At 40.9% G+C, this 13,636-nt stretch overlaps 1 protein-coding gene across 3 annotated transcripts in view; it reads left to right on the top strand.

The window, feature by feature from the left end:
• Positions 1-13,636, top strand: part of MCF2L2 (MCF.2 cell line derived transforming sequence-like 2) — a 249,321-nt gene that overhangs the window by 200,667 nt on the left and 35,018 nt on the right. For all 3 annotated transcript variants that reach the window (XR_009008109.1, XM_057545103.1, XM_007195354.2), the window contains exons 16-21: positions 539-605; positions 1,644-1,759; positions 2,923-2,992; positions 8,921-9,013; positions 9,681-9,773; positions 12,043-12,114. Coding sequence is in view for 2 of the 3 variants with exons in the window: in XM_057545103.1 (XP_057401086.1) it covers positions 539-605; positions 1,644-1,759; positions 2,923-2,992; positions 8,921-9,013; positions 9,681-9,773; positions 12,043-12,114 (511 nt within the window). In the remaining variant the exon portion in view is untranslated. The remainder of the gene's footprint in view (positions 1-538; positions 606-1,643; positions 1,760-2,922; positions 2,993-8,920; positions 9,014-9,680; positions 9,774-12,042; positions 12,115-13,636) is intronic.

The raw sequence follows: 13,636 nt of genomic DNA, 5'->3' as shown, positions 1-13,636 counted from the left end.
TGGCTAAGGAACTCAATCACACAGAAACATGGAATGCCAGAGGAAGGGGGCAGGACAGCCATCCATCTAACCCCATGCACAACAAAATGCATCCTTGTAGGTCCAAGATCTTGATGTGAGCAATGAAACAGCAGAAGGCTGGAGAGAACATCTAGGAAACCACATGTGCGATGTAGGGATCAGGCAGACCTTCCTGACCAAGGATCCCAACCTGGTATTTCTGACTCCAATGTCTGCCCGCTTGACCCCCATGCTATGGCTCACAAACAGGTCATTCTCTGGCTGCATAAATGGATTTTGAGTCCTTTAACTTTGCCATTTCTTCTCATGCCAGTGTGATCAGAGTGTGCTTTTGTGAGATGTTGGCCTTGGGTGTTCAACAGAACAGAATGAACTGACCACAACCTAAGTAGATGAGCCACTAAGGGGAACTGTATTGATGACCATTATTCTAAAAGAATTCTAAAACACTGCGTCCCACCCCCACCCCCCCTCTGTCTCTCTCTTTCTTTCATCTTCCCACCTGCTGCTGATTCAGGCGCATTATACGTGACTTGCTTGAGACGGAAGAGACTTATATAAAAGAGATTAAGAACATAATTGACGTAAGTAGATTTGGGGCGGGGGGAAGTTAAGCATGTATGCAAGCTGGAAAAGTTTTTTTGCAGAAAGAAACTCAGAATAGTTGCCATATGTCTCTAGAATCCCCACCAAAGTTTCAGGTCTTGTAATATCACAAGTGTTTTTTTCAGTATGAATAAGAACGTTCTTATGACTATTGATTCATGTAACAAAATAACTTTCAATGGATTGTACCAATTTACATGATTCTAGCAATGCCCACCTAGGTTCACCATATGCTTGCCAACAATGGGTTTGATAATTTAAACCTTTTTGATAAATAAATGAGAGAATTGTTTCATATTGTTTTAAGTAGCATTTTTTGCTTGAGTGAAAATTTATACTTCCTCTATTTTCCTAAGGTAATAATCTTGAGAAATAAACTATATGTACAAAGTTTTAATAGAAATTTTTTACGATAAAACATCAGAAGAAAACCAAATGTCCAGTAAAAAGGGAATGGTTGATAAAGTCTTATATACATGCTAAATGATGTATTATTCAACTGCTACAAAATAATTATTTTTAATAATATACAGCAACATTGAAATGAATGCTTGTAAGATTAAATTTAAAACAATATATGTAGAAATTTATGAGTCTAAAATGCATATGGAAAAACAGACTACAAATTATATATGTACTGTGATTATAACCATATAAAACAGCTTTTTAAAAAAAGTCATGGAGGAAATATAATAAGACAATAGTAATTGCATCAGGTCATAAAATAATGGGTAAGTTTTTTCCTTTCACATTTGACTTATGTGACGAATTTAAAAAATAGATTTGTTCTTCCTATAAAAATGCCATCTTATTATCATTACCATTAAGCCATCTTCTTCTTCTGAAGATAGACACATGAGGAAAATAATATCAAAAGAATGTATTTGATGGAATGGCTTTCAGGACATGTGTGCCTTACTCCCCAATTATTAAAGTTTTGGTCCCTGGAGTGGCTAAGTCAGATCATCTCTTATATGTTCCTGTTTGTAAAACCTACCCTGTTTCCACCTCTGCAGGGATATATCATTCCAATGGATTTTATTTGGCTGAAGCATCTAATTCCAGATGTTCTTCGGAATAACAAGGAATTTCTCTTTGGGAATATTAGAGAACTTTATGAATTTCACAACAGGTATATATTCATTCAAATTATCAGGGAAAATGGAAAATAAGAGAAGGATGGAAATCAGACTGATGGAATTTGGAGATGAAAGTGCTTAGACATTTTTAGGCTTAATCAAGTAGTCCAGAGTCAGTGGATTGGATTGGGGTAGGATGGGATAAGAAGGAGGCGAGAAGTGTCACAAGGTCCCCGAGGAAGAAGGGAAAAGACATTAATGGAGCATGTACTGGTGTCAGGCATCGATGTTGTATTCATTTGTGGGTTCCTTTCCTTATTTATCTACTCACGCATCAGCATTTACTGAGCACCTGTTCTGTGTCAGGCACTGTGTTCAGCATTGGGAATACAAAGTTGACCAAGACACAAGTCCACATACCTATTATCGTAGCGGAGTGCTGGGAACCAGAGTGTTAGAAAATGCTAACTGGTCAGGCAATTGTCCTTTCAGCCCAGGGCTGCTTGGGTGTTGGGTTCTAGAGAATGAGAGAAGGAAGGGACTTTGGAAATCATGTTCCAACCCTTTCATTTTACAGATGACAAAACCACAAGTTGTTTACTAACTTTACTCACTCTAATGGCCCCAGGATCACACATCTAATTGATAGGAGGGAAGAGACTGCTTGGTGAATTGTACTACAGTTGTTTCTTAGCCACATCTGTTGTCCATTGGTCAGACACAAGGCTGAAATGGAAATCCCATTTCTGCTTTCTCTGGAGAAGTTATGCAACCTCTTTGAACCTCAGGTTTCACACTTATGAAACCCTGTCTTACAAGGTTTGGTGGAGGATTAAATGAGATATTGTTTGCAAAGCACTTAGCTTATGCCTGATTTATAGTCAGCTCTCCATGATAGTTGTAGTAGCAGCAGCAGCAGCAGTTCTTGTTAACATTACTATCATGTAGCAGGGATCTTCAGTGTATCCAGTCTGTCTGTGGCTGGTGCTTAGAATTACCAGAACTGGTATGAGTGGTTTCAGGGAATCCTAGTAATGTCACAGAATACATTTTTTTCTTCCAAATCAGCATGTTGAAGATGAGTCAAAAGCAGTAAAGCCTGGAAAACAGCATTTTTCTAAGCACCTCTTAAAACCTTATGTGATTTTACTTCAAAAAATTTTGTTAACCCCATACATGGAAAAATCAAAGCATTATTATCGTTTTCTTTCCCTAGGACTTTTCTAAAAGAATTGGAAAAATGCACTGAAAACCCTGAACTTCTGGCACATTGCTTTCTCAAGAGAGTAAGTCTGTGCTCCCAATAACTCAAAATAACCATGTGATTAAAGTCAGCCCTTAATTTTCTGTGTAAGTGGCAAGGGCAAATGGAAACACAAGTGGTCTAAAAACTTATATCTGCCTTTTGAATGCAAAGCGAGAGTCCTTTGCAGTACTTCAGCCTGTGTGAGCTGAGTCCAGCCTGACTGAGCTTACCCTGCTAGGTGGGAACGACTGCAAGCCTGGCTTCCTGCCAAGCCCCCTGAAATGGAAGACTGGCCCCCCAGACCCCTGAGGCAGATGATTCTCCTCTGAATGACTAAGCTAACTGTTTTAGGACAAGAATCACACAGCAGGCTTAAATTCTTCACTAAAGTTGTAGTAACACTCTCAAAAGAAATACTAAACTGAAACTATAGAAAATATATTTTCTTCCATTTTATTTTCTACGGCATCAAGGAAAGTTAGAAAATTTTAGGTCTACAGCCTGTCTTCCACTTAGCACCCCATTTGTGAACTTCCTGTCCTACAACATCGTATTTCTGTCTGCTTCCCTTCCCACCACACAGACCTCTCCCCTCTTGCCAGTCCTCCACCTGGCTTTGGGCAATAAATAGGCTGGCTGTTTGGGCCAGTTGTGCTCCCTGGGAGCTGGCTCAGAGAAATGCCTTAGCCAGCATCATTCCCCACCAAGTGCCTCCTTCCTCCTCCTTTGGAGATGAGCCCGGTGCCCTTTGCTTTCTAAACTTTTCCCATTTCTTCTCTCTCTCCCAACCGGCCCTTCCTTTCATTCTCTTGCTTGTTTTCTTTTTGTGAGCCTGAGACAATAGATCAAACAACTTAAGCATTTTTAAACAGCTCAAATGATGACTGATAAGTCTAAGAGCAGTACAGTAAGTCCCCTACCTACGAACCTTCAAGTTGCGAACTTTAAAAGATGCGAACGTGCGTTCACATGTCCGATAACGTAAGTTAGTTCACGTGTCTGGTGTACATTGTCACGTGTGTGCATCCTCTGCAAGTGGTTGTGCTTTTGTGTACTTTACTGTACAGTACTGTATAGAGTACAGTAGTACAGTATTTTTATTTCAAGCCCAGGATGTCTGGAAGCAAGCGTAAAAGCAGCAGTGATGTAGTTGGTACTAAGACGCGCCGATGGAGAGGGTGTGGAGAAAAGGGAACCCTCTTGCACTGTTGGCGGGAATGTAAATTGATATAGCCACTATGGAGAACAGTATGGAGGTTCCTTAAAAAACTAAAAATACAACTACCATACCACCCAGCAATCCCACTACTGGGCATATACCCTGAGAAAACCATAATTCAAAAAGAGTCATGTACCACAATGTTCATTGCAGCTCTATTTACAATAGCCAGGACATAGATGCACCCTAAGTGTCCATCGACAGATGAATGGATAAAGAAGATGTGGCACATATATACAATGGAATATTACTCAGCCATAAAAAGAAACGAAGTTGAGTTATTTGTAGTGAGGTGAATGGACCTAGAGTCTGTCATACAGAGTGAAGTAAGTCAGAAAGAGAAAAACAAATACCGTATGCTAACACATATATATGGAATCTAAAAAAAAAAAAAAAGATGGTCATGAAGAACCTAGGGGCAGGATGGGAATAAAGACTCAGACCTACTAGAGAATGGACTTGAGGACCTGGGGAGGGGGTAGAGTAGGCTGGGACGAAGTGAGAGAGTGGCATGGACATATATATACTACCAAACGTAAAATAGATAGCTAGTGGGAAGCAGCAGCATAGCACAGGGAGATCAGCTCCGTGCTTTGTGACCACCTAGAGGGGTGGGATAGGGAGGGTGGGAGGGAGATGCAAAAGGGAAAAGATATGGGGATATATGTATATGTATAGCTGATTCACTTTGTTATAAAGCAGAAACTAACACACAATTTTAAAGCAATTATAGTCCAATAAAGATGTTAAAAAAAAAAAAGAAAAAAGATGCGCTGAGCGATAACGATGGAAACAAAAGTGAAAATAATTGAGAGAGTGGAGCGACAAGAGGAAGAAGAAGTAACTGAAGAACCGAAGAGATTCACGACGCAGGAAATGGCAAGGGGATTTTCTTTATCTGTTAATTTTTGAGGCACAAGGCCCAAATGTAGAACGGTACACGAAGGTTGCAGCAGCCGTTCAGAATGCAATCCAGTGCTACTGTGTCATCTATGATGAGAAAAAAAGAGCTACTACCCAGATATCACTGGACCTGTTTTTTTAAGAGGGTAGATGGAACTGAATCCAGCAAGGAACCAGAACCCGTGCCAATAATGTCAGGCGTGCGTGAACTTGCAGCTTGCCCTCCGTCTCCGATTGCTGACGATCCTTCAGCTCTACCATCTCCCACCTCCTCTCCCCCCTCCACTCAGTAACTCTTCTTGCCTGTTCACTCGATGCCAGCCCCTGTATGCCAGCTGTTGTACTGTACTACTGTACTTTTCAAGGTACTGTACTGTAAGATTAAAAGTGTTTTTCTTTACTTTTTGTGAATTTTTTTATGTGTTATTTGTGTGAAAAGTATTATAAACCTATTACAGTACAGTACTATATAGCTGATTGTGTTATTTGGGTACCTAAGCTAACTTTGTTGGACTTAACGAACAAATTGTACTTACGAACACACTTTCAGAACATGTAGGGGACTTACTGTACCTGTGATAAACTGAAAGCAAGCAAACAAAAATCCCCAGGTTTCAAGGTATTAGACATAATGGAGAAACAGAGTCTTCAACCCTCAGAGCTCTGACTGACTTAGAAGACCCCTTCCATAGCCCTGTCTGGGCTTTCCATCACAGCCTTGTCATAGGTTTTTCATCCAGGGACAGAATTCAAGATACATTAAAAACCATTTTGTATTCAATCTGATTAATTTCCATTTTGACTTACTTTGATAGCATTATTCGTGTTTTATACTATTTGGCAATTTTGTGCTCATCAAACCACCAATGTGAAATCTAGTTGCTGAGTTTAGTAATATTTCATAACTGACTATATCATTATTGCAAAGCCTTATTGAAATTGTTGAATGAGAAAAAGACCAAATTCCTGTGGGGAAAAAAAATGGATATTATCAAGTTAAAATTGCCAAGTTTGAGGAAATGGTCGGGCAATTGCTAACTAAACATCTTTTCTTAGAAAAATTCCTCTCCTAAAGTTTTACAAAGCTTTTTATAGTCCTCCATGTTGGGAGGAACCTTAGAAATCATTAATCCAGACCACAAACCTGCATATAATCCTATATGATTTATGATGTTGGGGACAAAATACAGGTAATAAATTCTTACCAAGCACAAAGTATTACTCTGGGACAAATGAAGTAATTAAAAACCACAATTACTTAACCTTTGAGAATCCTTGAGGGAATTGTCACAGCTGTGCAAAGACCTGTATTGGTTAGCCAATAAGGCAGGCCCATCACCCACTATTTACTACAGCAGTTTACCTCTTCTCAGTAATACTTGCAGACTTCCACTAATCATGAACAAGAATTTTGAAATATTGCTCTAGCCAAGTGTTTCAATCAGATTCGATAGCTTGTAGTATCCAGGAAGATTCTGCCCCAGAGACCAACCTCCATGTAGAATAGCATTTGTCAATAGTTTACTTTGAGTCCCATTTGCTCTGAGATCTCACATGGTACAATAGAAAAAAACACTGGGGTGGGACTCAGAAAACTTAACTTCTAATCTAAGTTGAGCCACTTGCTATCAGCATGACCTCAAGTGTGTCACTTAAACCCTGGGAGTTTCACTTTTCTCCTCTATACAACAAGCTTAGTAATACCAATATGTAAAGTTGTGGAAATCAAATAAAATAATGCGCACAGAAGGACTCTACAACAGTAAAAAATGCTTTGACAATAGCTACCATTTGTTGGGTACTCTGCATGTATTGGGCATTTGTTGAGAGGTTTCTATACATCTTCTCATTTAATCGCACAACAATCGTAGGAGTTGACTGCTGTTGTGAGCCCACTTAACAGATGAGAGACTGAAGCGAAGGAAGGTTAAGTAACTGACCTCGGACCAAATAGTTTGTAAGTAAGAAAGCCAAGAACTGAACCTGAGCCACAGTCTTCTTAATCCATAAGAAATCATGTCTTCCTGTGTGAATATGAGTTTGGGGGTAGCAATTCTTCTGGCCTCCTGATTTATTCTATAGGGAGGTAAGGAGAATCAGGTACTTTCATATGCTGCTGGTTAGTGCACATGCTTTCTCCAAGGAATTTTGGACTGAAGAGTAAATTTAGGTCAGTAGTTGTGTTTCAGTACTGGAAGGCATATAATGTTCTGTGATGCTCAAAGTGCAGACACAGGACCAAGGGGTGAAGGTTTCAGGAACACAGGTATCAGCTCAGCATCCACCAAGAGAACCAGGTCCCTCTCTGTTACTGGGAGGGTTTAGGGAAAGGTGGCTCACTGTTGGCGATGTTTTCCTGGGTGGAAGGCTGGATCTCCAGTCTCCTCCAGCTTCTGAGAATCTTCTGGTGTTGAGTGTTGAAAGCAATGAAACCTTGAATCCTTTTAGGAGCAAAAGGCCAATGTCTTTGTGCTCCGACAAACCAAATGTGGGTGAAATGCCTTAATCAATTTGTAGTGTTTTATAAGCCTGGCCTTCAGTGTAGCGGGAGTATTCCCCAAGTCTAGGCTACTACACTCTGGGAGCCACTGAGTTCAACAAATGTACTTAGCACAGTGCCTGGCACGTCAAAGGCACTCAACAGATAGTTCTGGAGTGAATGAATAAGGGAGTTATTATTGTTAAGTTCTGAATTATTATTCTAGTTTCTTAACCAGTCTGAACAACATTTCTCAAGGGCTGTCTGCCTTCTTAAACGTGTGTGTGTGTGTGTAATTTTTCTTGGAGAGAATAGCAAAGGACAGAGTTGCTGTAGTCCTTGTAGTGAAGTGAAATGACCACTTACAATCCATCAGGAGAGAGGAAGAGCTACAGAAATGGAAATCATTCACTACAGCAGGGTGTTTAGAAGTAGAATAGACATAGTGAAAGCTGTAAGGGGAAAAATAACCCATGTCCAGATGAAGGACATCAAGAGTGGCCTCAGCAAGAGGACAGGGACGCAGAAATCCACAAGGAAGTGGCCATGTGGTCATCTCTGCCAGAGCAGCCCGGGCTCTGTGGCAAGCACAGCTGAGCGGACGGACCAGGTTCTCCTGATGGAATGGACGAAGCTGGCAATCTGACTCCACAGGCTGGGGGTATCTTTTCTATCTGGGATATTGGCAGGTGTGTTCCCACCTCTCACAGTCTTTGATGCAATGAGAATATAGGTCACACAGCACTTGGAATCCCTCTTGATCTCTAGCACTGAGATAGTCGTGTAGCTTTTCCAGTCTCGGAGTCTTGTGCTGCAGGTTGAAGGTGATGTCTGAGGCAGGGGTTGCCCAGACCACTTAGGTTTGTGTCCAAACTGCCACATTTTCCTTCTGGGATGTTTCTATCCTTTGGTTGCTTCTTAGGTTTATTTGTAGGGTTGGCATCATGATGACTGTAATAAGGAGTGAGTGGGGAGAGAGAAAGGAGAGGCCATCGGCTACGAGCACTTTTTTGTCCTTTTTACTACTCAGTGCAGAACTATCTGGGGGAGATATTGGTGTCCCAGATAAAGAGCAGAGGAGAAAGGATAAAGTTAAAACTCGACTCCTGTTCATGAATTTACTTATTTATTTACCAGAGTCCTGTAGCTGCTCTCACAGCACTCCATTCACATCTGCGTTGTTTATAACCCTGTGTTTATCTCCCCATCACACACTCACCCCAACAGAAGGTTATTTATTGTGCATCCCCAGTTCCTTACACATTGAAAATACTCAGGCCTGTTGAATGAATGAATAAACTGTATTATTCTGTCCTCTTACTGAAAAATGCTACCTGGTTAATTTGTTCTAACTTTTTCTCACCCAGAAAGAAGATCTTCAAATATATTTTAAATATCATAAGAATCTGCCCCGAGCCAGGGCAATCTGGCAAGAATGTCAAGACTGCACCTACTTTGGGGTAACATTGCGTTTCTAAGGTCTCCCACAAACTGTTTTCCCTGGACACTGTTTATGTACATCCAATTTGTAAAGAAATTGAAAGTATGAACTAGGAAGAGGAGTTTAGCATTGGAATTTATGTTTATTAAAAGTCTCTCCTTTTTCGAAATTATACACTGGAAGTTTCAATGCTGCCCTGAGTCTCCATGGGACAGCCCTGTAAGGAGCAGTTGTAGCCTGGTGAGAAAACCAGGGTCCTCTTCTAGGATGGGTTTTAAAAGTGGAATTAAATCACACTTTGGGGTTCCCTGGAATGATATCAATAAGCCCATCATGTACCCTTGACTAAACTCCACCACCCCCAAACCCCAATTCTAAGACAGCCTTTTCAGAAGTCTGCCCCATTGTCTCCCTCGTAATGGACTTACTTTCTAAAAGAAATAAATGTTCCGGCATCCCTACTTGACTATAAAAATACTAGCCAAGCCCATCCCCTTTCCCATTACTCTCATTTTACACAATGTTCCTGACGAACTGAACAGCCAATAACATTATGAAACTGGTCGACACAGCTGCCCCTCCTCTCCATGAAGAGCTCGTTTCACTTCTTGTATTTAAATGCTGCCGCTTCTGTTCTGAGTGTGTGTGTTGTTTTGTTTTATGTTGTCTCTGTTTGGCTTTTCAAGGTATGCCAGCGTCAACTGGGTCACAGTCTCCCTCTTTTTAAGTATCTGAGAGGACCAAGCCAGAGACTTGTAAAGTACCAGATGTTGTTGAAGGTAAATCGATGAGACAGTGCTTCCTGTGCTGGGAGAACAGATGTGGGTGCTATGGTGCTCTTTTCCTTAGATACGTAGAATTGTGACTTCGACTTCCGGAGGTGAAACTATGTCTAGATTTCAGGCTTTTTCTGTCCCCAGGTCTAAATCAGCCTCCTCAATGAGGAATAAGACCAAAGAATCGTAGGGTCCCGGGAGCCGGGCTAGTCCATCATGCGGCCAGGACATGGATCTCTAAGGAGAGCCCAGTTTAGGGGAGCAGAGGTCCTTGGGAGGAAAGTGGGGAAGAGGGAGGCCAGCACACTGCTGACAGCTGAGAGGGTGGGGAGGCCGCCAGACCTCTATTCTCGGTAAGATATCTACAGGTAAGATATCATCTGCTCCATTTTACAGCTGGGGCAAGGAGCTTCAGGAAAGAGGTGTGATTTTCCCTAAAGCTACTATTTTACGTGCATTTAAACAATGGAGGGGAGAAGGCAAAACTGGATTCTTCTCTCCTTTTGCGACATCTACCTCTCCCCTTAGACTGAGGATTTTTCTCAAGAGCAACATAACGGAATGAATTCTGTTCTGCTGAATCCCTAGGTGGTTCTTTCTTTGCTCTGACACCTGCAGGAGAGCACTCCCAGACCCCGCCACCACCCGCCCCCCCCCCCCGCCCCCACACACACAGGACAGGGGCTCTGTCAAAGCTGCTTCCCCAGGTGTAAGCTCAGGGAAAGGTTCGGGTCACTCCTCCAAGGTCTGTTTTGAATTAACCTTTATAAGCAGCTCTTGCCCAGTGGCTACTCTCACTTAATTTAAAAACAAGCCCCTGCTGTTTACTGGGTATCTTCCCACAGGTATTTCTTTTTGTTTGTTTGTTTTTGTTTTTGTTTTTAAAAAGAATTGTTTATTTACTGAACCTGGGGCAGATTAGATACACAACCAATTTTAAATTTATATCTTTTAACTCAATTTTGAAGTGTTTTCACACACACACAAATTGGCATGCAACAGTTACCCTAAGGTAAAACACAGTCACCTTAAACCGTTGCAGGTATTTTCGCCCAAGGTTGAAAAATTGTTTATCCTGAACATGAAAACCTGTAACAAATTTAAATTAATTATATAAAACTCGTTACTTGTAGTTTTCCCCTTGCAAAGATCCAAAAAAAATGTACAAGTAACTAATATACATCAGTCACAACATAATCCTGGATCATCCTCACACCAAAACTAGATGCTCCTTTAATTTTAAACCCATCATCAGAGGCCAAGAGAAAGTCATTTCGTTTTATACAAGACAAAATTCACACCCACCTGTATTTCTTATTTAATCCCCACCATCAGATGTGCCAAAAGGGTCTGGAGTGTGAAGAAACTGAGGCTCAGGGCAGTTAAGCTTATTGCCAACGTTTTGCCCTCAGAACGAGTTACCCTCTCAGCTTTGCATCAGCAGGCCCAGCCTTGGCTGCACCGGCTCTGCCGCTGCCAGGGTGGGATGCCTGCACCTCTCAGGCCTTGGTTTCTTCGCCTGTAAAGTGAGGGCACTAGAACCTCCTGCACAGGTTGCTGTGAGTGACGCAGTAGAGAGCTCACTCAGGGCTGACCCCCAGGAAGCTTCCGCAACATAACGTGCAGCTGTTGTTCTATACATGGAGCCGTCATGCCAGCCTGGGAGTGAGGACGATGATGCTCTGCTTCCCTCCGAGAGTGGCATCTGTGAGCGTGTTTTGGTACAGCATTAAATGGTAATACTCCATGTAGGCTAGGGGCTGGTGAAAAAAGCTTTCATTTATGGCTGGTGGGAACATACTACTTCTCTAAAGAACTTGGAAACATGCATCACAACTCTTAACATTAACAATTCTACTTCTAGGAATTTATCCTTAAGAAAAGTGTGTAAAGATTATTATTATTATAGTAAAAAATTATTGAACCTAAATGTTTAACAGTAGGGGGGATTAATCAATTATGATTTAGTTAGAGGATGCAATACTCTGCCACAATTAAAAACCATGTTTTAAAAAATATATAATGTCATGGGAAAATGTTCATGATACGTTGTTGAGAAAAAGCAGGCTACAAAATAGTGTGTCCAATGTGATTCTATGTTTGTGGAAAGAACTCTGTGCTGAATGTACCATTTACTCTTTCCCTCTTACTTGTGACAAACAGACAAATTTATATACATCCTCAGTTTAGCATTGGCTGGAGATTGTTTGCACAACAGATTAAGTTGGCCTTCTACTTTTTGATTTTCAATAAAGCTTTTGGGTTAATGCAGGGTCTGCTGGATTTTGAGTCACCTGAGGATTTGGAGATGGACCCAGGTGATCTAGAAGGAGGTTCGGCTAAGGTACTGGATATTAAATATCATTCTATGTACTAACTGCTAATGGTGTTTGCCTATACATGGAAAGACTTAAGAGCGATTTTGTTTTCTTTGTTTATGATCTTTATTGTGTAAATTTTCTAAAATAATATGCATCCTATAATTCATAGTCAGGAAAAAACAAAAAAATAAAGACAATTTCGAAGTGGGGATTTGTAATAGGATTAAGTGGTAATATATCTTCTTCCTTCCACATAAAAATGTTTTACTGGAATACAAAAGTAAGCGAAGGTGTAAAATGCATACATAAAAGACTGGAAGTAAATATAATAAAATCCCTTCGGTGGTTTTCCTGCATGGTAGGATTATGAATGATTTATGTTTACTTCTTTGTACGCCTTAGTAAATCTATATACATTATGCCCTGTTCCCTTCCAAATGTGTGTGTATATGTGTGTGAATTCTAAGACAACCAAGAAGAAACTTGGAAGAAGTGATGGCCACACCAGACTGGGAAGAAATTTGTGGCTTGGAAGTGGGTTTTTTCAATTTTTCTATTATAAAATTCTGGTTTTAACAAGAATAATAGGAGGCATGTGTCTCAAGGGGCGGTCATTTGCATGTCCTCTCTGCTCAGATGGTGCTGTGGGGATGCCTTAAGATTAAAGGAAGCTCAAGGCACAGGTAGTAATTTTACAGCCTGGAGCAAATGCAGGTAGCCTGGTTTAGAGGAGTTTAATAATGTTTGTAAGAATTTACCCTGAGTTAGAGAGGTTTAGTAATGTTTGTATGAGTCCTATATCACACACTGTAAAGCTAGCCACCTGTGGTGTCTGTGGGAGGAGGGTTAGTGGGAAGGAGAGGGAATAGGTAGCCGTTGAGTCTCTAAAAGCACATTGAGTTTCAAGTAATTAGGAAAGAGGAAGATGCCTGGTGTAAGAACTTTTAATCCTTTGTTAATGACGTTACAATAAACTCGGGTGAGAGTGTGTTGTCTTCCACCAGGACCTGGAACACATTTACCATGAGTAAGAAGGTAAGAATCCATGGGAAATCGTTCAGTGGAGGCAGCAGGCTCTGCTCCATTCATCAGCCCTGTCACGCATATCTCTTATCCAAAGATGCTAATCTTCAGTTTAAGTAGAGATTAAGAAAATGCACAACGCTTTGCTTACATCATGCAGTAGAGGATAAGAAGAGGTGGGGCTATAGACGGAGCAGCAAAGAGCTCTCTGTTCTTTGTTGTAGAAGTTGATGTGTTAAAAAAAAAAAAAAAAAAAAGGACGAAGCCAAAATCTTTTTGTTTGTATTTACCAGATAACAGATAGATGTGCTATGTAGGTAGCAGGGGAATAAAATACGGAAACCCTAAGCAAAAGACTTTCAAACTGAAACAACCATCCCTATCACGTCCTAAGTGTCACAATAGTAATATTTGGAACGTTGGTCTCTTAAATTAGGTTTGCCCTTAAAGCTGGGTCTTTATGCTGTTTGGGAGGTGCAGATCACGTTGGCTTACCTCTTTGGCATCTTTAATGGTGATAGA

Source organism: Balaenoptera acutorostrata, chromosome 4 (assembly GCF_949987535.1).
Source record: "Balaenoptera acutorostrata chromosome 4, mBalAcu1.1, whole genome shotgun sequence".
NCBI lineage: Eukaryota > Metazoa > Chordata > Mammalia > Artiodactyla > Balaenopteridae > Balaenoptera > Balaenoptera acutorostrata.
Note: the sequence above shows the minus strand (reverse complement) of the source record. Positions and strands in the feature narration are given on the sequence as shown.